This window comes from Phacochoerus africanus, chromosome 4, assembly GCF_016906955.1.
Source record: "Phacochoerus africanus isolate WHEZ1 chromosome 4, ROS_Pafr_v1, whole genome shotgun sequence".
NCBI classification, from domain to species: domain Eukaryota; kingdom Metazoa; phylum Chordata; class Mammalia; order Artiodactyla; family Suidae; genus Phacochoerus; species Phacochoerus africanus.
Window position 1 is genome coordinate 74,939,755 of NC_062547.1, and position 24,982 is coordinate 74,964,736.

The window sequence follows — 24,982 nt, forward strand, 5'->3', positions numbered from 1 at the left end:
TGAAGAACAATTACATCTAAAAAATTAAGAGAGTGGGCTTGATGGAGTTCCCTGGTGCTTCAGCAGGTTAAAAACTTGGTGTTGTCACTGCTGTGTCTTGGGTCGCTGCTGTGGCATGGGTTCAATTCCTGGCCTGGGAACTTCCATCTGTCATAGTCTTGGCCAAAAAAAAAAATCGATGAAGCATGAAAATAGACATTTCAGAGTTCCGATTGTGGCTCAGCAGTTAATGAACCCGACTAGCATCCATGAAGACTTGGGTTCAATCCCTGTCGTCACTCAGTGGATTAAGGATCTGGAGTTGCCGTGAGCTGTGGTGTAGGTCACAGTCGGCTTGGATCCTGTGTTGCTGTGGCTCTGGCATAGGCCAGCGACTACAGCTCTTACTGGACCCCTAGCCTGGGAACCTCCATATGCCACAGGTGCAGCCCTAAAAAGACCAAAAAAAAAAAAAAGGGCATTTCTTCGAAGAGGGTATACCCGTGGCCAACAAGCACATGAAAAGATGCTCAGGTCACTATCAGGGAAATACAGATCAAAACCACAGTGAGACACTCTCATACCCATTAGGATGGCCATAGGCCAAAAGATGGACCATAGCAGGTGTTGACGAGGATGGAGAGAAATGGGTAACTCTGAATGGGAAATGGGACAGTCGCTATGGAAAACAGTTTGGTGGGTTTGATGACCCAATTTCACTTCTAGGTATCTACCCAGGAGAAATGAAAACAGATCTCCACAGAAGCTTGTACATGAATGTTTATAGGAGTATAATCCACAGGAGCTGAAAGGTGGAAACAACCCAGGTGTCCATCAGCATATGATAAATAGGTACATAAGTTGTGGTGCATCCACAGACTGGGGTATTATTCTGCCATGAGAAAAGAGAGAAGCACTGACACTAACTACCATGTGGATGGACCTTAAGACCATGATGCTCAGTGAGAGAAGCAGACATGGAAGGACACATAGCGTGCAATTCTATGGATGGGAAATGTCAACAACAAGCAGATGCACAGAGACAGAGAGTGGATTCCTGGTTGCCAGAGGTTGGAGTAGAAATGCAGAGTGATTACTTATATGGTGTTCTTTTGGGAGGATGAAAATGTTCTAGAATTAGCTAGAGGTGAGGTTGCACAGCAATGTGAATGCACTGTCACTGAAGTGTATACTTTACAATAATGTTTATATACTGTGAATCTCACCTCAGAGAACAACAACAAAATGCTGAGAACCCTTCCAGCTGCAGTCAGAGCGAAAGGACATGTCATTACAGTAGAAGGATCAGAAAGATGTCCTGCTGCTGGCTGTGAGGGTAGAGGAGGGGCCGAAAGCCAAGGATGTGGATGCCTCTAGAAGCTGAAAAGGCAGGAAACATTCTGCCCTGGAGTCTCCAGAAGGAACCAGCCCTGCCCACACCTGAATTTTAGCCCTGTGAGGCCTGTGTCAGGCTCAACCTTCAGAACTGTCAGAGAATAAATTCATGTTGTTTAAGCTCCCCCCCCCCGACAAAATTTTTAAGGTAAAAGAATGTATTGTTCTACATTTTTGTAAACCTCTTAAATGTCTGACTTAGTAGAAGGCAGTTAGATTCTCATATCTGCTTGTTCAGTCTGTTTGCATAGGATGTTTTGGTTGATGTGTAGGAAGAAAACCCAGCCTCAGAGAGAGGCGAGGAAGATTTTTTTCGTTTTTTTTTTTTCTTCTTTTTTTTGGGGGCTGCACCCATGACATATGGAATTTCCCAGGCTAGGTGTCGAATTGGAACTATAGCTGCTGGCCTATGCCACAGTCATAGCAATGCCAGATCTGAGCCGAGTCTGTGACCTACACCACAGCTCACGGCAATGCTGGGTCAGGGGTCAAACTTGCATCCTCATGGATAGTAGTTGGATTCGTTACCACTGAGCCACAAAAGGAACTCCAAGGAGGATTTTTTTTTTTTTAAGAGGAGGATTTATTTATTTATTTTTTAAGAGCCACACCCACGGCATATGGAGGTTCCCAGGCTAAGGGTCTAATCAGAGCTGTTGCCGCCAGCCTATGCCAGGGCCACAGCAATGCCAGAGCCGAGCCACGTCTGCGACCTACACCACAGCTCACGGCAACGCCAGATTCTTAACCCACTGAACGAGGACAGGGATCGAACCTGCAACCTCATGGTTCCTAGTCAGACTTGTTTCCACTATGCCATAATGGGAACTCCTGAGAGGAGGATTTAATAGCCTCTTTAGGTCATCAAATATAGACTTCTTTGTCCTACACCCAACAAGACAGGTAGAGGTTTATGAAGGTGGGTCGTTCTCTTTCATTCTCTGTTCCATTAAAATACACTGATCTGTCTTTGCACTTTTTTTTGGTCATGCCCGCAGCACTTGGAGTTTCCCTCGACAGGGATCGAACCCTCACTACAGCAGTGATCCAAGCCGCGGCAGTGACAACAGTGCATCCTTAACCCACTGGGCCATAAGAAACTCCTGTAGTTGCACTTTGAATGGATCTTTTGCCCATGAGTGATTTTGACCTTGAAGACCCCGTGAAAGGTCTCAGTGACCACCACTCTTACCCACCCCAGACACACTTTTAAGAACCTCTGGTTAAGAATCCTGAGTTTGAATCCTATTTCTGCCACTTGCCAGCTGAGGGAGCTCAGGCCCTGCCCTGGCATCTCTGTACCTCACTGTTCTCATCTCTATAACAGGAGGCTGCTGGCCTCAACCAAGGGAGGAGGCTGTCTTTGACCTTGGGCTCCCACCTCCAGGGGGTTTTATGAAGGGAGGTTGCCCTGTCCTACCCATCATTTACCTCTCACTCAACAGCCAGAGCTGCTGCTACAAGGGCCTTTGTATATGCCAGTCTCTCCTCTGGGAGGCCCCCTATCTAAGCCTCCTCCCCCGGGCTAACTTTGCCCAAGTCATCCTGTGCCAGCTTGGACATCCCCTCCTCCAGGAAGCCTTTCTGGATTCTCCCTCCCTCCACACCATGAGTTCCCTCTGGGGCAGACAGGGCCAGATGTGTCTTGTTCTTGGGTGTATCCTCAGTGCCCAACAAGGCCGGGCCTACCAGACAGAGGCTCCCTACATGGAGCAGAAGGAATAAGTAAAACAGGAAGAGGCGGGAGCATTGAATCCAGCCTCCAGGTGAAGTGAGGGGATTCTGGTAGGAATCCTGCTAAGTCAGTATAGCCAGAATCCCCCCTTAGCCCTCTTGCCTCCTCCTACTGATTCTCTGGCCACCAACCCTGCCTGCTCCCTGGCTGTGAACCTGCTGCCTGTGCTGTATTTGGAGTGAAGCCTGGCTCTACGTGGGTGGAGATCTCTCCCCAACTGCAGTGGCTCCTGAGTACAATCCTGTTTTGCCCTGCAAACTGTCTGGCACTGATTTTTCTTTAAACCTGCTCCCTCTCTGTGGTGGCCAGAAGGAGCTTTGTAAAAAACCTGACCAAGGGTTGTCTTTTCTCTGTTCCAATTCTCCTGTGACCCCCACCCCACGTCCTCATTTACATTTAGAAGCATTTTGGAGGAGTTCCCCTAGTGGCTCAGTGGGTTAAGAACCCAACTATTATCCATGAGGATATGGGTTCAATCCCTGGGCTTGCCCAGTGGGTTAAGGATCTGGTATTGCCATGAGCTGTGGTGTAGGTCACAGATGAGGCTCAGATCTGGTGTTGCTGTGGCTGTGGTGTAGGCTGGCAATTGCAGCTCCAATTTGACACCTAACCTGGGAGCTTCCATTTGCTGTGGGTATAGCCCTAAAAAGACACACACACACACACACACACACACACACACACACACACACACACACACACACACACACACACACACACACGAAGAACAAGAAGCCCACTGGCCTCACCCCAGGCCCTGCCCTGTCTTTCTCTCCATGGCTGACTTCCCTGCATCTCACCAGCAGGATGGTAAAAACAGCTGCTCAGGACCAACCAGTGATGGAGACAGAAAGTTACTGATGCTGTTGATAGCTGGTTAATGGACTCATCTAGTAGTCTCAGGCAGGACTGACCTGGTACAGAGGTCAGGAGAGGTCACTGGGCAGCTAACTTCAAAGGTGGCCACCAGGGGCAGAGTGAGCAAATGGCCAAGTTGGGGGTCTTGCCCACTGGCCCCCACCTGCTTCTCCCCTCCAGCTCCACTGGGTCACAGTTCCCATGTTGGCAGTGAGGTTGGACCTGTGACCCTGAGCTGCATCAGATCACCCTTGGCAGGAGGAAAGCCAGCTCCAGGATGTGACATCTGGCCCAGTTTCAGTGGCTAGAATTTCCCGAGAGCCTCCTTGTGGGGCATGTGGCCCAAGCCACAGGTGATGGTGACCTGCCCAGATAGAGGACTTGGCAGAACACCGCGGGGAGGCCTCCCGGTTGGCTCTCCCTGGCACATAGGCTCTCAATGCAGACGGCCCATTGGTCTAAGGTCATTAAAAGTGATCATCCTGGAGTTCCCGTTGTGGCGCAGTGGTTAACGAATCCGGCTAGGAACCATGAGGTTGCGGGTTCGGGTTCGATCCCTGCCCTTGCTCAGTGGGTTAACGATCCGGCATTGCTGTGAGCTGTGGTGTAGGTCGCAGATGCGGCTCGGATCCCGCGTTGCTATGGCTGTGGCGTAGACTGGCAGCTACAGCTCTGATTAGACCCCTAGCCTGGGAACCTCCATATGCCGTGGGAGCGGCCCAAGAAATGGCAAAAAGACAAAAAAAAAAAAAAGTGATCATCCTGTCCCATAGTGTGTGACTATCCTTACAGGAAACATCCAGAACAGGCAAATCCACAGAGACAGAGTAGATTCCTAGTTCCCATGGGCTAAGGGAGGGGTAGAGGGTGACTACTGATAGGGACAGAGTCTCCTTTTTGGGTGATGGAAAAGTTCTGGATCTAGACAGAGGTAATGGCACTAAAACATTGTGAACGTGCTAAATGCTACTAATAGTAAATTAAAAAAAGAAGTGAGGAGTTCCCATCATGGCTCAGCAGTTATCGAACTCAGCTAGCATCCATGAGGATGCGGGTTCGATCCCTGGCCTTGCTCAGTGGGTTAAGGATCCGGTGTTGTCTTGAGCTGTGGTTGTAGGTCGCAGACACGGCTCAGAACTCGAGTTGCTATGACTGTGGTGTAGGCTGGCGGTTACAGCTCCGATTGTACCCCTAACCTGGGAACTTCCATATGCCATGGGTGTGGCCCTAAAAAGACAAAAAAAAAAAAAAAGTGACCATGCCATATTTAGCTCTGGGTTCCGAAGAACACCCACCACAGGCAGTCTGGTCCCCGGCCCTGTTCCCCTGTACTCCTTCAGCGACTTTTCATTCTTCTGCTCCTGGCTCACCCAGCTCTGTCCCGCCTCTAGGCTTTGCCCTCACCAGCCTCTCCGCCAGGGTTACCTCTCTGCCAGCCTGTTGGCCTGGCTAACTGCTACTTCTCTCTGGTCTCCAATCAGAGAGGACCTCCCCCTCCCCTACCAGGGACACTTCCTAGTCTTTCCTCCTGGTTTCCAATGAGGCTCTGGTTCCCTGCATCAAACTTTCCCACTGCGCTGGGAGCAACATGAGGGGTGCTTGGTCCCGGAGGGGCCCCCAATACTCAGAAGATGAATGAATGAATGAGTGAATGAACGAGTGAGGTTCTCAAGAACCCTCTTAGAATAATCAGAGATGAGACGGGGTGGGGAAGGGAGTGAGTCTATTACCCCTAAACATTGCAACCCATGATCCCAGCTCCAGCTCTGCAGTCTTCAGCCCCCTTCCTTGTCCCTCCATGCAGGCCTGTCCCTCAACCCCCGTGAAGCCACACACTCTGTGAAGGGTGTCTCACCTGATACCACAGAGGCAGGATGGCAGAGGCAGTGAGCTTGCACCTGTTGTCTCCTGCCATCAACCTGATGGTGAGGTGCTACCAGCAGGTCCCCAAATCCTGGGCATGGACAAAGGGAGGACTGCTTCTGTCCCTGTCATGGGAGGTTCCATTCTGACCCTTTGAGGGGCACAGCCCCCCAGCTGTCCTGCAACTGACAGAGGGCTTTGGGGTCCCTGGTCCTGTGATGGGGTGGCCAGCAGGGACGAAGCTTGGGGTTGGGCCTTAGACCCATCACTCCGTTCATGTGACCCCAGGAGAGCCATGTCATCTCTCCATGCCTCAGACTTTTCCTCAGTAACGTGGGAACTGTGCTAGGTTGGGCTTGGACTATTATTACTACTTTTACTATTACTATTATTGTGATATTATAATTTATAAGAAGAAACATAAATTTGGTCTTAGTCCCAGTTCCTGGAAGACGGCTCCTAAAACCCTTGTTTCCTAACTGATGAGAGGGAACATCTTTTGTTTTAATAATTGGTCTTGTCCTCTGTTCTGAAATAGCTCCAGAGAATGAAGATGAAAGAGATGTCTTTTGCTATCCTTTTTTTTCTTTCTTTTTTTTTGCTTTTTAGGGCCACACCTGTGGCATATAGAGGTTCCCAGGCTAGGGGTCAAATCAGAGCTACAGCTGCAGGCCTATACCTGCAGGATCTGAGCTGAGTCTGTGACCTACACCACAGCTCACACCAACACTGGAATCCCCAACCCACTGAATGAGGCCAGGGATCAAACCTGCATCCTTACAGATACTGGTCAGATTTGTTTCCGCTGTGCCATGATGGGAACTCCTCTTCTACTATTCTTTTTTTTTTTTTTTGGTCTTTTTGCTATTTCTTTGGGCTGCTCCCGCGGCATATGGAGGTTCCCAGGCTAGGGGTCGAATTGGAGCTGTAGCTACTGGCCTACGCCAGAGCCACAGCAACGTGGGATCCGAGCAGTGTCTGCAACCTACACCACAGCCCACGGCAACACCGGATCATTAACCCACTGAGCAAGGGCAGGGACCAAACCTGCAACCTCATGGTTCCTAGTCGGATTCATTAACCACTGCGCCACGACAGGAACTCCTCTTCTGCTATTCTTAACAAGTCCTTTCAACCACACCTGAGATGCTATGAGATGACTTTTGGAAAGGCCCAATAACCACAGGATGGGGGCCGGTGGCCAGGGGAACTCCCCCACTGTGGGAACTTTCAGCACCACCCTAGCCTCTCCAGGCAGTGGGGAGGGGGTGGAATTGAGTTAATCACCAATGGTCAGTGGTTTAATCAATCGTACCTATGTGATGGCACCTCCAAAAATCCTTTAAGGGTTCCAGTGGAGCTTCCAGGTGAGCGGACATTGAAAAGGGCCAGGAGGGTGGTACCCAGAGGAGGCATGGAAGATCTGCTCCCTTTCCAGCACCTCGCCTGGGGTTTCTCTTCCATCTGAGTTGCATCCTTTTATAATACCTGCAGTTGACTGTGGTTTGAAGAGGGGACAGGCTTGTGGGGCTGAGCCCTTTACCTGTAAGTTCTGCCCAAACCAGTAGTGTCAGGATTGAGTTGAATTGTCGGACACAGCTGGTGTCTGCCAGGAATTGGAGAATTGTTTAATAATAGTGGTGATTATTATTAACTGCCGGCTAAATGATTCCAGAGAGACTTGGGGGCAGGAAAGGAACTTGAATCACACAGAGGCAGAGCTGAAAAGGGCCTCAGGAAGAACCAGCCTGGGTCGCCTCTGATTGCATAGCATTTTTTTTATTACTCAATGAATTTATTACATTTATAGTTGTACAATGATCATCACAATCCAATTTTATAGGATTTCCATCCCACAACACCAATGCATCCCCTCACCCCCTGAACTGTCTCCTTTTGAAACCATAAGTTTTTCAAAATCTATGAGTCAGCATCTATTCTGCAAAGAAGTTCATTCTGTCCTTTCTTCAGATTCCACATGTCAGTGAAAGCATTTGATGTTGGGTGTCTCATTGTCTGACTGACTTCACGTAGCGTGATAATTTCTAGGTCCATCCATATTGCTACAAATGCTGGTATTTCGTTCATTTTAATGGCTAATATTCCATTATGTATACGTACCACCTCTTCTTGATCCACTCCTCTGTCAATGGGTATTTAGGTTGTTTCCATGTCTTGGCTATTGAAAATAATGCTGCAATGAACATTGGAGTACATGTGTCTTTGCGAGTCATGGTTTTCTCTGGATAGATGCCCAGGAGTGGGATTGCTGGATCAAATGGGAGTTCTATTTTTAGTTTTCTCCATACTGTTTTCCACAGTGGTTGGACCAATTTACAATCCCACCAACAGTGTAATAGGGTTCCTTTTTCTCCATACCCTCTCCAGCACTTATTGTTTGTAGCCTTTTTGATGATGGCCATTCTGGCTGGTGTAAGGTGGTACCTCATAGTGGTTTTGGTTTGCATTTCTCTAATAATGAGTGATGTTGAACATCTTTTCATGTGTTTTTTGGCCATCTGTATGTCTTCTTTGGAGAATTGTCTGCTTAGATCTTCTGCCCATTTTTTGATGCTGATCACGTAGCATTGAGCTGTGCCCCTTTCCTTTCCAGCCCGTGAAAGCCCCTCCCTCTGCACTATAACCAAGACCAGCGCTGCATCCCTAGAACATGGACAAAAGTCACAAACCTCCCTTCTCAGTTATAGTTTATTTATTTCACATAAAAATCCCCCAAAGCTCATGGAAATGATGTCTTCACATCACGAAAGTAATCATCATGAATTGTTTTTGTTTTTTTAAAAACTGCAAAACTCACTGTCAGAAGGATGGGTGTGTGAACTAGGACTCTGGGGACTTATGACGTGTCCCATGTGTCACAAGAGGAAACCCAAGATCCCTTTATAGTGAGAGCTTGGCATCCATTGCATTTTAGCCAAAACTGCCCCACAGATGCAAATCTTTCACAAAGCCAATTTTGAAGGGTGCAGGTGGCAGGTGGCCTGGACACAGTGGCCCCATTTGGATGGAGCTGTGCTGTGGAACTTCAAACACCTGTTGACATGTGGCTGGCCTGGCAACAGCCTCCATGGGAGTCTCTATTCTGGAGGGGCTGTTGTGGTACAGTTGGGGTCCTTGGTCCCACTTGCCCGAGGACTATGGCTGCTGGTGGTCCGGAGGGGTGGTGGGTGGGCCACTGTGAACTGGGGGTCCATGTTGGAATTTCTTGTGCAGTCAGAATCTTTAGGCTGCAGGCTCTTTGAGGGTGGGATGGACTAGCATTCGGGGTGGCACGAGGAAGCACTGCCACTCCTCTTCCTCAGCACTGAATGCCACTAGCCCCCTCCCACAGTTGGAATAACCTAAAACTCATCCCATTGATGTCCACTGAGAACAAGAATCTCCTACTGTGAAATTATTGGGGAAGGGGGGTCAACCAAACCTGGATGACACCCACTAAGGAGCCGGCTACAGAGCCGGGAAGAGGGGCCAGACAATGCGCCTGCTCAACTTTTGCTCAGATTCATAGAAATAGACTCAGGATTGGAGGGGACTGCAGAGGACCACTTTCTGCAAGCACCATCCAGCATTTTCTTGAATGGATCTAGGGACGGGGAAATTACTCCCTCTAGAGCCCACCTGGCTGGTGTTTGGACCACATTGGAAAAGTTTGTTTTTTGTCCTAAGGAAAATTGTCTCCCTTGAATGTAGGTGGCCATAGCATCCAGGCCATTGGGATTTATTTTCCTAAGTGTCATTCGTAGCACTCAAATGTCCAGTACCCTGTATCTTCCTTTTTCTTTGTCTGTGTTTCTGGGACGACCTTATTTCAGAGCTGGTTTCTCAGCCACTGCTCTTGGTGGGAGCCTGAGGGATGCATCCCAACTCCGTGCTGGGGGTGGGGGGATTGGGGAAATGGGGAGGCTTATACCCTCAGTAGGAGGTATTGATCAGGATTGCCCTGTGGTGTGGCCTCCACATTCAAGGGGCTTGAGAATGTTCTAGATTGAGGGGGGTGTGATTCTACAATTGTAGGACTAGGGTGATTATCAGTGCTGTGGGCTCCGATGCTCCCTAAGAAGGTGGGAGTTATAGGAGATGAGGGGGGCTGGTCAAAGGAAGAGCTATGAGGTCAAAGGCTGGGTGGTACCCAGGGCTTGGTGCTGCTTGGTGTGGGGAGCTGAACTTCCAGGCCAGATGCCCAGGGCTGCAGGGGCCATTCTGGGAGGAAAGGCACAAGAAGGAATCCAGTCCTGGCCAGGGAGTTGGTGGGCATCTGTGGTTCCAATCTGGGCCAGGTGACAAGCAAGAGAAGGATCCTGACCAGGATTTTGTGCAGTGGGAGAGGTCTCTGAGGCCACCAAGGACGCATGTGCCACACTCAACATTTCTTGCCCTTCTTGGCTGTGAGCTCATGAGTGTGGGAGGGTGAAGGGCTGAGAACTGGGTCCTTTTCCAGAATGCACTAATACTGCATCATTAAAAAAATGTTTTCAAGCAGCTAGAGAGGATGCTGGGTTTCAGAGATGAATGGAGGAGACAGGTACCCCCCACCCCCAAGTCTGTGAGTCAGGATGAGGCAAGGACAAGATCCAGGGCCAGAGGACATCTGACAGAGGTTTCTTGGTATCTGGGATCTTCTTTCATGTCCTCCTCTGTGCTCACATCATCTCAGGACATGCTAAAGAGGGAGAAACACAGCTATTACCATCATTTAAAAAAAAAACTGAAAATATTCCATGTACATGGACTCCAAAAGAATATCTAACCTGGCTTTGTGGTGCCCTCAGAAGAAAGAGAGGCACCTGCCTTTTAAGGTCTGCTACCTGCCACCCACCTTCAAGGCGTGGTTCTGAAGGGGACCTCTCTCTTGGTGCCCCAGCCAAAGAACAGGACCCAGGGTTGGTGCCCTCAATCAGACTGGAGGGAGGCTTCAACTTACCCATCTATTTACCAACCCATATATCCACCCACCCATCCATCCATCCACCTACCATCCTTTCATCCACCCACCTACCTGCTCATTCACTAATGTACCCATACACCTACTTATCCATCCACCTATCTATCCATCCATCCAACCATCTATCCACCCCCTCACCCATTCATCCATCCATCTTGTCCATCTGTCCATCCACCCACTGCTCCCTACAATTTCTTCTTTTGTGTATTAAATCATTTTAAATATCTTTATTTTATCATCTCTATCTGAGGATTCCCAGGAGGGGGTCTAGTTCTGCTGTTTGTTGTTTCTGCTGACATTTTCTTTTCTTTTCTTTCCTTTTTTTTTGTTTTTTTGTTTTTTGTCTTTTTAGGGCCGCACCTGCAGCATGTGGAGGTTCCCAGTCTAGGGGTCAAATTGGAGCTACAGCTGCCAGCCTATGCCACAGCCACAGCAACGCCAGATCTGAGCTACATCTGCGACCTACACCACAGCTCATAGCAATGCTGGATCCTTAACCTACTGAGCAAGACCAGGGATTGAACCCACAACCTCATGGTTCCTAGTCAGATTCGTTTCAACTGCACCACAACAGGAACTCCATGCTGACATTTTCTTATGGTGAAAGATTTCCTTGTGTATTTTGTCTATGGATGGGAACTCATCTCTAGCAGGCATGGATTGAGACGGTCTTGTGAGAAATGCATTGAGAACTTGCTTCCAGGTTTCTCCAGAGCAATACTGGTCTAAGACCATTTCTGATGATATTTATTTCTCAGCCTGGGGCCTCCTGGGTCACATGGATAGTATTAAGGTGTGTGGCCAGGCATCGTTACAGATTTATAGCAGAGTGTGTGGTCAAGGATTAACCCTGCACATTCCAAAGAAAAGGTCTGGCCCTTGCCCAGCTCCTGAGAGGTCACCTCTAAGTCCTTGGAGTGTCTTGCCTGATAAGAGTATCTTGGTTTGCCTGGGAACTTGGGTCACACTGAATAGTCTGTGCTAATGTTAAGGCTTGGGCCTTGGATCATGTGGTATCAGTTTAGTCTATGGGGAGGCTAGAGACTAAGGTCAGCCACGTGGTGATCAGCCATGCATATGACCAACCCTCAATAAATACCCTGCACACCAGGGCTCAAGTGAGTATCCCTGCTTGGCAACACTGTGTGAACAGCCACACCTGGCTTCTGAGAGAATAAAGGGCTGTGCCAAAAACTCCCTTGGGAGACAAAAACTGGGAGCTGGCACTTGGCCTCTCCTGGCCCCACCCCACACACTTTTTCCTATTGCTGATTTTGATCTCTATCTACCCTTCCACTGTAATAAACTATAACCATGAGCATATGAGCTTTGCTGAGTCCTATGAATCCTTCTAGCAAACCACTGACCTAGAGGTGTTCTCCAGTACCCCCAACACACAGGGAGGCTTTTCCTGGGATCCAGAACCAGGCAGACACACTGAGACAGGCAGTAGGCAGACAATGCACCTTTTGGCTGAGTTAAATCCAAGGCTTCAGGGGGCCTGGCTGCAGTCAGGACTGCCATGTGGCTCAGCTCTAGGGCCTCCTATCAATGGTGCCCCCTAGAGTGGTGCAGGGACTGCCTGCTTGGCTCCAGAGGAGGCCCTGTTGTCATGGTAACCATGGTCTCTCTACCTCCCTGGAGCAGCATCTTCTCCCCCCCAATAGTAAGTCATAGGACACTCATCCAGGGTAGGTTCCACCTAGACTGTTTCTTAAAAATGTTACCAAGATTTCCCCACTTCCCACCCACCTTGTTTCCTGATCTTCTGTAGCCAGAGAAGACCTGTGGGAGAGGGAAAAAGTCTCAGAATTAGTTGCCTACTTGGAGAGCCTTAGCATTTGGCTGTGAGCCACATGAGGGCCAACAATGGCTTTGTCTTGATCTGTCACAAAGCAAGCATCAGCATATGTCCGCTGTAACAAATGAGCCAAGACAGGCAGCCATGAGGATACACAGCCAAGCCCCTTTATTTCTGAAAAAAGCAACTACTAATGCTGCTCCAGGTCTACCATGAAGAAGGCTGATCCCTCCCACCTGCACAAAGGTCACCAGCCAGAACCTTCATCTGAGATCAAATCTTAATCTCTTGGCTGTATCCAAGGCCAATGGTCCCTGTGTTTGGCCTGTGCTGGATGCAGGATGGTGGTGGTGAGGAAACAGTCCCAAGATGTAGCCACTGTCCTCAAAGAGCTCAAGGACAGGAGGAGGGTATGACAAGGGTCAAATGCAAGCAGCAGACCAGACAGAGACAGGAAAGGTGGAAGGGGCTTCTAGAGGCCAGAGAGGGGGCCCTGCTGGCTGTCTACACACCCCAGGTTCAAAAAAAAAAAAAGGAGGAGGAGGAAGGAAATGGGAGCAACTACTTAATGGGGTACAGGGTCTCCTTCTGAGCTGATGGCATGTTCTGGAACTAGAGAAAGGTCCTGGTTGCCCAACACTGTGGATGTACTAAGTGCACTTTAAAAAGGCACAAAAAAGTGGGCCTCGTGCTGGCTGACTCACACTCATTTCAGCATCATGGTAACATCAGATGACCTGTATCCGAAGTTCAGTGGGGTATGGGCTCTCACCAGTGGCCACCAGCACACTTACCTGTCGTCTGCCAGAGCCGACTCTGCCTTCTCTTCAGACCTGGGCAGGACATACTCTGGCTGTGGCCTCGCACTGGGGACAGAGAGAGGTGACAAGAGATGAATAGCTGGCCAAGTGGGCCGAGGGGCTCTCAGCTTCCACTGACCCATTTGTCTGGGTCTGTCATGGCCTGACAATAACTTGGAGAGAGTTTGGCTGCCCTAGGAACGGCCATGGCCAGTGCGGTATAATGAGTGATGGCCAGGGGTTGGTGAAGTGGAGGCAGCTGGGGCTATTTCTTGGAGGCATTTATCTCAGCTTATCACTGCAGAGGCCTCTCTGCACTTGATTCTGTCTCTGTGCTGTGCTTCTGGAAGGTGAGTGACCTGCTTCTCCTGTCATCTCTCTACTCACATCCATAGCTAAGGCTCAGAAGAGGGGGGGCGTGTAAATCAGAGAGCCAGGGAAAGGGGAGGGGGAGCCGGTGGGGAGAAAGAGAGGAAGAGAAAGCAGAGACCAGACGTGACCACCTCACACCCATCAGGATGGCTACTGTCTTTCTTTTTTTTTTGGTCTTTTTAGGGCTGCACCCGTGGCATACAGAGGTTCCCAGGCCAGGGGTTGAATCGGAGCTGTAGCCGCCAACCTATGGAACAGCCATAGCAATGCAATATCTGAGCCATGTCTGCAATCTACACCACAGCTCACGGCAATGCCAGATTCTTAATCCACTGAGCGAGGCCAAGGATCGAACCTGCATCTTCATGGATGCTGGTCAGATTTGTTTCCACTGAGCCACGACAGGAACTCCAGGATGGTAAATGTCTTAAACACAGGACATTTGTTATTGTGTTGGTGAGGATGTGGAGACACTGAAACCCTGTGCGTGGCTGGTGGGGATGTCAGATGATGTGGCCGCTGTGGCTAAGACTCTAGTTGTTCCTCAAAAGATGAAGCATTAGGAGTTCCCTTTGTGGCTCAGCAGTTAACGAAGCCAACCAGGATCCATGAGGATGCGGGTTTGATCCCTGGCCTCATTCAGTGGGTTAAGGACCTGGCATTGCCATGAGCTGTGGTGTAGGTCACAGATTCGGCTCAGATCTGGCGTTGCTGTGGCTGTGGTGTCGGCCGGCAGCTGTAGCTCCAGTTTGCCCCCTAGCCTGGGAACTTCCATATGCTGAGGGTGTGGCCCTAAAAAGCAAAATATAAAATCTAAAAAAAAGATGAAGCAGTGAGTTATCATCTGATCCACTGGATCTTGAATCTATAAACACCCCAAAGAAGTAAAAGCAGGGAATTTACTAGATAATTGTACACCCGCGTTCACAGCAGCACAGTTCACAGTAGTCAAGAAACGGAAAGAACCCAAGTGTTTCCTGAGAGATGATGGATGGACAAAGTGTGGTTCATCACACAGTGGAATGTTATTCAGCCTTAAAAAGGAAGGGAATTCTCATACTCACTACTGTGTGGATGAACTTTGAGGACATGATGCTCAGTGAAATAATCCAGACACAGAAGGACAAATACTATCTCATTTCCCTCCCAGGAGGTCCCTAGAGGAGTCAGATCCATAGAGACAGAAAGTAGATGGTGGGGCCAGGGGCTCAGGGAGGCGAGGGAAAGTCAATGTTTAGTGGGGACCGAGTTTCAGTTTGGGAGGATGAGAAAGTTCTGGAGATGGATGATGGGGATGGTTGCATTACAATGTGAATGCACTTATGCCACTGGGCTGTGCATTTAAAAATGGCTAAGATGGTGAATTTTATGTTATGTGTATTTTACTACAATTAAAAAATTTTTAAAAAAAGAAATATAGGAAGGAAAGAAAGAGGAAAGGGAGGGAGGAGAGGAGAAAAACTCTCTGGAAGGCGTCCTGCCACCCTCTAGGGTCCTTCCAGCCATTCAGCCCTTGCTCATCACTGTTAAAGGCTGATGTGTGAAGCCAACATCATTCTTCTCATTATGAGTCTCACCTGCCGACATCACCCCTCCTGCCCCAGGATCTGCTTTCCTCACTCTGTAAGGCATCCCTCCCTTTTGCCCTTTGAGGAACTTTTTGGACCATGATTCAGTCTTAACCAGTTCAGTTTCCCCCAGGCTGGCACAGAGCCTGCCAGTGGCACATGTTATCGACCCACTGAAAGCCCCAACTCTCTCTCTTGCTGTGTGGCCTTGAGCAAGTGTCTTGCCCTCTCTGAGCTTCAGATTCCCTGGTTATCAGATGCTTTAGGAATCCCGGCCCTGCCCAGCTCTCAGGGGTGGGGGATGGTGGGAAGGGATGCGAAAGGATCCAGGAATGGTCTAAGGGCTCCATAACTAGGCGGGACTGGAATAGTCCTGAGATTCTGTGAGCACTGCCACTCTTGAAGAATTAGCCAGTAAGTCGGTGAAGGGGTGATCTTGGGTCTGCCAAGGGATCATGGAGAGGGTTTGTTCCCCCGGTGTCACCAGAATTACTAGGAGGGAGTTCCCGTCGTGGCTCAGTGGTTAACAAATCCGACTAGGAACCATGTGATTGTGGGTTCGATCCCTGGCCTCACTCAGTGGATTAAGGATCCAGTGTTGCCGTGAGCTGTGGTGTAGGTCACAGATGCAGCTTGGATCTCACGTTGCTGTGGCTGTGGCATAGGCCAGTGACTACAGCTCCAATTAGACCCCTAGCCTGGGAACCTCCATATGCCGCAGGTGCGGCCCTAGAAAAGACAGATAAATAAATAAATACACAAAATAAAATAAAGAATTACTAGGAGGACTCTCTATGGAGTACACTATTTTCGCCCAGTGGGTGATGCTGTTCCTAATTTCTCACGATAACCCTCATGGTGGCTGTGAATGTTTCATTTGCTTAATGTCACTCTGTGACTGAGTTGGGGAGTCTGGATCTAAGCCTGGGTCTGACTCCAAGCCCTCACAAAAAGGGCAGGGCCTTGAACCATGTAAATGCGTGACAGTGGTCCTTGCTAAGTGAAAGCCACCCGTTCCCCCTAAGATGTAGGCCCAGCTCCTTGCCAGCCCCAACCCAGCCGCCGCACAGGCTTCTGTGCACAGACCTCTCTCTCCTGGCCTTCAGCCGTTCCTCTTCATACCTGGAAGAGAGAAAGAGGAAAGGACATCAGATGCAGCCTGGAAATTTCTTTCCCTCTGGAAACAGGAGAGCAATTTCATGGTCACATCTGAATACATGCTGAGCTTTAGAGCAAAAAGGACAGTCAGAACTGACAGCCTGCTGCTCTTTTCTTGTTTCCCTCAGCTGTTTTATAAGCTTCCCTCACCCCAGGGTGGGGAGCATCTGTTTTGCTGGCATATTCCAGCATCTGGTGCAGATGCGACTCAGCGGGCATTTTTCGAATCAGCACTGAACAGAGCCATTATAAAGCAACCCCCTCATTGACGTGGGTTGGTCTACAGCTTCCTCCGCAGGGCAAAGTTTTTCTGTAAAGGGCCAGAAAGTTAATATTTTCAGCTTTTGCTGGCCCATCTCTGTAACAACCCTTCAATTCTGTTGCAGCTCAAAAGCAGCCTCGGATGGTTTGTAAATGGATGGGTTTGGCTGTGTGCCAATAAAACTTTATTTATAAAGGCAAGCTGGGGATCAGGGCTCACTGGCCCCTGCCCTGCACTAGATGGCCAGGCTCACTGTGTTCTGTAATTTCATCCAAGCTTGTTTCACTGTATTTCCCTCTGTTCTGCTCTCCCACTTAGGTCTGGTTTCATAGCAGTCTGGCTGGGCTGAGCAAGGGTGGCTGGGAGGTGACAGGGATGGAGGTGGGGGGCACTCTCACGGCATGGGAACACTCACTGTAGCACGCAGTCTGGGATCTGCACATGCTCCATGGGGATGAGCTGCTCCAGATCTTCCAAGCTATGAACATACTGGATCTTGTTGATAAACTTGACGCTGGTGGAAAGAGTGGGAGGGAGATGTCTGAAAGCCAGCCCTTGGGGTGGTTACTCAGGGCCAGAAGGAGCAGTGGCAGATGGGTATGCACACACAACCCTAATCCGGGATGCCCCAAGAGCCTTTACCCAAACCTCCCTCCTGGCCCGTGCCAGCCTCCACCCCCTGCCCCTAGTTGCGGGACAGAGCAGAACCTGGGGTCTCCCCTTGCAAAAATGGGAGGGCCCTGAGCCAGGCAACCCACTCCAGTCCCTGCCAAGCTGAGGAACTTGTTTGAAGGAGGGAATAGATGCCACTAGACTCCAGGCTGTCCCTTCATCTTCCCTAGGAGCTGCTCTTCCTCATGAATCTTCCCAAGAATGCCTTCCTGACACAACTGCCACTGCCCTGGTGTCACCCACAGTCATCTGGGCATGAGATAGGTACACGTGGGGACTGCTGATTCACCCTTCATTCTTTCAGGATGAATGGCTTCTTCCTGTCCAAGCCCCAGTTCTGGCTGTCTGCTACCATGAAGGCTTTGTTAACCACTGTCTTGCTTTGAACTCATTATTTAAAAAAAAAAAGGAGTTCCCGTCGTGGCGCAGTGGTTAACGAATCCGACTAGGAACCATGAGGTTGCGGGTTCGGACCCTGCCCTTGCTCAGTGGGTTAACGATCCGGCGTTGCCATGAGCTATGGTGTAGGTCGCAGACGCGGCTCGGATCCCGAGTTGCTGTGGCTCTGGCATAGGCTGGCAGCTACAGCTCCGATTAGACCCCTAGCCTGGGAAACTCCATATGCTGCAGGAGCGGCCCAAGAAATAGCAAAAAGACAAAAATAAATAAATAAATAAATAAAATAAAATAAAATAAAAATTACCCTAAACCTAATTTTGGTAAAACATCAAATAAATGGTTTTCAAGGTCAAATAAGTTTTTCTTTTTTCTTTTTCCTTTTAAAGTCTGTTTTCTTTTTTCCTTTTTTTTTTTTTTTGCCTTTTAGGGCCACACCTGTGGCATATGGAAGTTCCCAGGCTAGGGGTTGAATTGGAGCTGCAGCTACCAGCCTACACCACAGCCACAGCAAAACAGGATCCAAGCCATGTCTGTGACTTATATCACAGCTCACAGCAACAATGGATCCTTAACCCAATGAGAGAGGCCAGGGATCAAACCCACATCCTCATGGATCCTAGTTGGGTTGTTAACTGCTGAGCCACAAAGGGAACTCCTTAAATTCTATTTTCTTAATTAATTAATGAATTGGCCATGCCAATAATTATCCTTGTCTTTTTTTTTTTTTTTTTTAAGGGCTGCACTGGCAGCATATGGAGGTTCCCAGGCTAGGGGTTGAATCAAAGCTGTAGACACTGGCCTACACTACAGCCCCAGCAACTCCAGCTGCATCTGTGACCTACACCACAGGTTATGGCAATGCTGGATCCTTAACCCACTGAGCAAGGCCAGGGATCGAACCCTCGTCCTCATGGATGCTAGTCAGGTTCATTAACCACTGAGCCACATCGGGAATTCCCATTAATTAATTAATTCCAGTAATTATCCTTGGAATGTGAATTCTCCCTCAAGTTGGTGTGATGGAAAACTAAAGGGCCCAGGGACAAGGAGTAAGTCTCAGACCAACTCTACCTGAGCTGGGTCTGGCGGGGAACTCTGAAGGTGGACAATCTGATTTGTCGGAAAGGGTTTTTTTTTTTAGGGGGAACAGAGGCAACACCTGAGGTCTGAGTACTGGGCTATAAATATAGGTGAAATCACATCATGAGGATGCCCTGATAAGGCCACGTCACCCGTCATCATTGGAAATGGATACCCAGGCTTGGCGTGACCATCCTGTTGGCCTTTGAGCCGAGCTCTGTCTCAGGAAGGGTCACAGGATGGGGTGGGGGGGCTCTCAGGAGGTAGAATTCCAGTCCAGGGTAAGGCGCATAACGGAAGTTCTCTTTGAATTGCCATCACAGAACCTCAGGGCTAAGGCTGGGTTGCAGGTCAGAACCCATCTCTGATTTCCTTGGCTTTTTTTGTTTGTTTTGGTTTTTAGGGCCAAACATGTGGCATATGGAAGTTCCCAGGCTAGGGGTCAAATTGGAGCTACAGCTGTCAGCCGACACCACAGGCACAGCAACGCCAGATCTGAGCCAAGTCTTCGACCTACACCACAGCTCACAGCAACGGCAAATCCTTAACCCACTGAGCTAGGCCAGGGATTGAACCCACATCCTCATGGATACTAGTTGGGATTTTTACCGCTGAGCCACAGTGGGAACTCCCTCCTTGGCTGTTAAATGGGGAAGCTCACCTTTCCTTGCCTCTCCCCTTCTGTTTCTCTGAAAGCTCAAAATGAGACCCTTAAAATTCACCATAGGAAAAGCCACCCAGTGAGAGAATTATCTTCAAGCAAGACAAATTTCGGTTCCTGAATTACAGGATGTCGAGGATGGAATTAATTATATTAAGCTGAAGTGCGTGTCTGCCGTTTCGCTCGGTGGGCTCATCATTAGCACAAATGATCCATAATTAGTGTTTTAAAGGTCAGATTTCACTCACAGGCAAATATCTGAGGGTGCCTGAGAGTCACTGAATAGAGAGCGTCTGAAGTTGCCTCCTTGTCTCCACTCTGTGACGGTACAACCTCTCTCAAGGCAAAGTTTGGCTCAGTCTCTTAAACTCATCACAGATTCTTCACTGGGAATGTGGAAATGAGGGGTCTTTGTTGAGTTCAGTGTTTGAATTATATTACATTAAATGTACGTTCAGTTCTATGTGATTGATGAGGGCATTTAACAAGAGTAAAAAATTTTACTTGCTCTGTGTCTCCAGGTATTTCTATCTCACATATTCCAAAGAAAGAACCAGCTTCTGAGACTCATGGGAGCTCACCTGAAAACCCTAGGAATGTCTTGCCTGGTAAGTGTCTTCATTTACCTGGGGCCTTGAGCCCTGCCTGGAGCCTGTGCTATGCGTATAGTCTATGGCTTTAGACATGTTCATGGTGGGGTTTTAGGCCATTGCATCAGTTACTGAGGAACTCAAGGCCGCATGGGTACTCCATCTCTGAATGGTTAATCCTTGGTAGAAACCCTGGACACCAAGGTCAGCTTCAGCACTGGCAGTACTTCCTTCACATGGTCACATGTCTTTGCAGGGAGAATGAAAGGCTTTGGATATAACTCCAATGGGAAGCTCACTTCTGGCTTCTCCTGGACTCCCAGATGCACCTTTTTCCTATGTCAATTTTAATCTCCATCTTTTCACTGTAATAAACTATAACCACAAGTATAAAAGCTTTTCTGTGGAGTTTCCATCATGTCTCAGCAGTTAGCGAACCTAACTAGGATCCATGAGGATGTGGGTTCGATCCCTGCCTCGCTCAGTGGGTTAAGGATCTGGTATTGCCATGAGCTGTGGTGTCGGTCAAAGATGTGGCTTGGATCCCACATTGCTGGGGCTGTGGTGTAGGCTGGCAGCCATAGCTCTGATTTGCCCCCTAGTCTGGAAACTTTCATATGCCTTGGTACAGCCCTAAAAAAAGCAAAAAAAAAAAGCTTTTCTGAGTTCTGTGAGTCCTCTTAGTAAATCATCAAACCTGAGAGTGAGGAGTTCCTACTGTGGTGCAATGAGATCAGCAGCATCTTGGGAGCACTGGAATGCAGGTTCAATCCCCAGCCCAGTGTTACGTCAGCTGCGATTTCAGCCTTGGTTGAGGCTCAGATCTAATCCGTGGCCTGGGACTCCATGTGCTGCAGGGTGGCCCCCCCCCCAAAAAAAAACAACCCCCACACACGTAAAAAAACACACAACATGAGGGTACCCCCAAAACACACATGTATTGGTTCACTGAGTTCTTGTCCAGGGGCCAGTCAGACCCTCCTGATGGCCTAACACCCCTCCCCCACAGATTCCTGAGTGGATGGAACCAAGCTCCCTTCTGAGGAATGTGATGGGCCAATGACCTTGCTGTGTGATTCTTCTTCTTTTTTTTTTGTCTTTTTGCCTTTTCTAGTGCCGCTTTCCGTGGCATATGGAGATTCCCAGGCTAGGGGTCTAATTGGAGCTGTAGCCACCAGCCTACACCATAGCTCACGGCAACGCCAGGTCCTTAACCCACTGAGCAAGGCCAGGGATTGAAGCAGCAACCTCATGGTTCCTAGTCGGATTCGTTTCCGCTGCGCCACAACGGGAACTCCAGCTGTGTGACTCTTCTGAGCCTCAGTTTCTTCATCCATGAAATGGGCACAGCCGAGTCAGTCTTTCAGGGTTGTGGTTGTCAATGTTAAAAGGTATCCAACATTCAATGTGGGAGAGTTGGTTGTTGCTATTTTTCCTGTGACGTTTGTCACAATACAATACAAATGGTTTAAAACCATTTAAAGCAACAATATAGATTCATCAGAGAGGAGCTGGAAAATGCAGATTAAAAATAAGACACACAAAAACCCAGATGGGGGAATTCCCACTGTGGCACATTGGAAAGGAATGTGACTAGTATCCATGAGGATGCGGGTTCAATCTCTGGCCTCGCTTGGTGGGTTGGGGATCCAGCACTGCTGTGAGCTGTGGTATAGGTTGCAGACTCAGCTCAAATCCTGTGTTGCTGTAGCTGTGGTATAAGCCAGCAGCTGCAGCTCTGATTTGCCCCCTGGCCTGGGAACATCCATGCGCTGTGGGTGTGTTCCCCCCACCCACCCTCCCCAAAAACACCCAAGTGGGGATCTGGACACAGGTCACAATCTCACCTGATGAAAGGGCGGGAGATGGCCAGCACGGTGCGGATGAACCAGGACGGGTGGACGATGATTAAGGACTTTAGGTTTTTCCGCAATCTGCACGGAGAAGCAGAGGGAACAAGATGGGATCCTCGGGAAAGCCCCGGGGAGGGAGGGACTAAGCAGTGTTACCTTCTCCGTGTGCCTATGATAATCTCCATTTTCAGGGAGGAGGAAGGGTCTTGGTAAAGCTAAACCCCTTTGCAGAGTTTGTAGGTGGGGAATTGATGTCTGGTCCTGGCTCTCTCTTAATTTAGAGGCTGATCATTTGACTGCATTGCCACTTCCCATTCCTGTAAGATTTTCTGGGGCCCCCTGGTTCTGAGCACCTGTTGTGGTCATGTTGAACTGCGTTCCCCTGATTTGGGAACAGGGTCATTGCAGGAGTAACTAAAGGTGAGGTCATACAGGAGCAGGGCCAGGCCCCAATCCAGTATGACTGGTGGCCTTATAAAAGGGGACATTTGCACACAGGCATGCAGAGGGGACATTCTCCCTCACAGCTCCAGGGTTAATCAACTCTGCAGACAACATGACCTTGGACTTCTAGCCTCCAGAATTGGGAGATGATACATGTCTGTTGCTGAAGTCACCGCGTCTGGTGCTTTGTTACAGCCACCTCCACCGACTACTAGATGCCTTCCAAAGGGACCTCAGTGCTCAGGGGCCCTTGTACCGGCTAGGAGTTCTCTCAGCCCCCGCCTCAACTCACCTCCTGTCGATCATCTGGTAACACTTCTTCAGCCAGCCAATGCCAGGCATCCTCCGCCTGGGGGTGGCACCATTTAGGTACACAATCATGTAATCCTCCGCCACCAGGAGTTCCAAACTGCTGATGACATACCTGGTCACAGGGCACAGAGGATAGGGGACCCTGTGACAGGGGCTCAGACTCAGGAGGCCCAGTCCCTGGGCCTGCACCTCCTGGCACCTGCCTTTCTGCTTCCACCTGCCCTGGCTGTGCCGGCCACACCTGTTCAGGTGGTGATGGCTGCCCTGGCACACTCAGCCAGTCAGGAACAGGAGGCGGATGACCCCAGACCACCCCAAATTTGTGTCAATGGGTGTAATGATTATAGTACTTACTTTTTTATTTAACACTAAGTGCCAAGTGATTTATATGCATGACCTAATCTAGTGTCTTCATTAATCCTGGGAGGTGGGTTTCAACAGCCCCAAACACACCTGGGGAACAGGCACCCACAGCCAATGGTCCACTGCACCAGATGTTAGGGACCCAGGGTCTGTCCCAACCCTGTCTCTCTCTAAGTGATTTCAGAAAAATCCCTCCCTCTCTTTCAGCCTCTACTTCCCCATTTGTAAACTGGGGAGACTGGGCTCCCTGGTATCTGAGGCTGCTTTCCCATCTGAGCTTCTGTGGGTACCTCCTTATCCTCTGGCCCACCTGGCACCTGAGCCCCACTGTGTAAGAAGGAAATCTTCATAATAATGATTATAGGTGTAATAATGATTTACTGAGCTCTTACTGTTATCTGCCAGGTGATTTATACATATTGTCTATCTTCATCATAATAAAACTATGATTGTCCTTGGGTAAGTGACTTAACCTCTCTGTGCCTCAGGCTCTGCAGTCACAGAATGGGAGGCAACAGTAACTACCCCACAGGGTGGTGTTGAGGATGAATGTGTTATCACATACCAAGCCCTTACCTTTGAGGCTCCTACATAGTAAATTCTCTGTTAATGCTAGTGGTGGTGACAATCGCACCAGTGAGGCCTAGAGGGTGAGCGGGGGACTCAGGTGGAGATCTGCTGGCCACCCAAGCCCTTCCCTGGTGCCAGGCAGAGCTCCCACCCAACGTGCTTCTCGTGACCTGGTCCGGCCCACTGGCTGGGACCCTCAGAACTGTCGGCAGCTGGGACACAGCAGGCAGGAAACTTACAGGAAGAGGTTCTCCATGATGTAGTGGTAGTCGGGGAGGCTGCTGTCCGGGAGGAAGCAGGCAGCGAAGACGATGATGGCATTGAGGCCTTCACCATAGTATCCTGGGGAGAGGTAGCCAGTAAATGACCCCAGGCAGAGACGGGCAGAGCCCTCTCCCAGCTCTGAGCCCCACAGATCCGTCTTGTCGCTGGCCTCTCACCTTCTGCTCACATTCAGAGAGGACTGCTCTGAATCACAGCAGCCTAGCTGGAGAAGCCAGCAAATGCTTGACTGATCTCTGCCTTTGTTGAGGGATGCCAGCTACCCTTGTAGGCACCTCCAGTGTGCGCCTGGCACGTCTGTGCCTGGCCCCTATGTGAATTTCACCCCTACACACCCAGACATGAGGGCTTAACATTCCTATGGCTCAGAAGAAGAGACTGAGGTCCAGAGGGACCACTGATGGGCCTCCAGTTGCCCCTATGGAGCCAAAAGAGGGCAAAAAGGGTGTGCTCTCACCTCCATGCGTCACCACCCTCATGTAGGGCCGGATCATGTGCAAGTCAATTCGGTGTTCCTGTTCTCCGATGATCACCGTCCGCCAGAGACGCCCATTGGCGGCACTGCCGTCCTCAGCCGAGCCATCCCCAAACAGATCGGCGCTATCTCCAGGCATGTTCTTGGCGGCGGCCACAGGGGTGTCATCTGGAAGCAGGTAGAGGGTGGGGGCGGGGAGGTGAGCGGAAGGGATGCCCCAGTCCAGACATTGGGTCCCTGTCACCTCCCTCCCTAGGCCAGAGGCGAAACCACTCACCTTACTAACAGTGTTAGGTTGGGGCTAGTGGGCAAAAATGGAGGATCTGGGAGTCAAAAAGTCATGCCCAGGAGTTCCTGTCGTGGCTCAGTGGTAATGAATCTGACTAGTATCCATGAGGAGGCGGGTTTGATCCCTGGCCTCATTCAGTGGGCTGGGGATTCCGCATTGCTGTGGCTTAGCTCCAATTCACCTCCTAACGTGGGAACTTCCATATGCTGTGGGTGTGGCCCTAAAAAAGAAAAAAAAA

At 49.6% G+C, this 24,982-nt stretch overlaps 1 protein-coding gene and 1 long non-coding RNA gene across 3 annotated transcripts in view; one reads left to right on the forward strand and one right to left on the reverse strand.

Annotated features, from left to right (window-relative positions):
* LOC125125870 (uncharacterized) overlaps positions 1–24,982 on the forward strand; it is a 51,035-nt gene that overhangs the window by 12,064 nt on the left and 13,989 nt on the right. For both annotated transcript variants that reach the window (XR_007134478.1, XR_007134477.1), the window contains exon 2: positions 20,088–20,174. This is a non-coding gene — a long non-coding RNA (uncharacterized LOC125125870). The remainder of the gene's footprint in view (positions 1–20,087; positions 20,175–24,982) is intronic.
* Positions 8,532–24,982, reverse strand: part of ATCAY (ATCAY kinesin light chain interacting caytaxin) — a 37,807-nt gene continuing 21,356 nt past the window's right edge. Inside the window, exons 5-13 of the mRNA XM_047777508.1 lie at positions 24,438–24,623; positions 23,938–24,040; positions 22,746–22,877; positions 22,004–22,090; positions 17,170–17,268; positions 16,421–16,456; positions 13,389–13,460; positions 12,546–12,578; positions 8,532–10,511 (exon numbers count right to left, since the gene is read on the reverse strand). Coding sequence (XP_047633464.1) covers positions 10,502–10,511; positions 12,546–12,578; positions 13,389–13,460; positions 16,421–16,456; positions 17,170–17,268; positions 22,004–22,090; positions 22,746–22,877; positions 23,938–24,040; positions 24,438–24,623 — 758 coding nt within the window. The 3' untranslated portion in view covers positions 8,532–10,501. The remainder of the gene's footprint in view (positions 10,512–12,545; positions 12,579–13,388; positions 13,461–16,420; positions 16,457–17,169; positions 17,269–22,003; positions 22,091–22,745; positions 22,878–23,937; positions 24,041–24,437; positions 24,624–24,982) is intronic.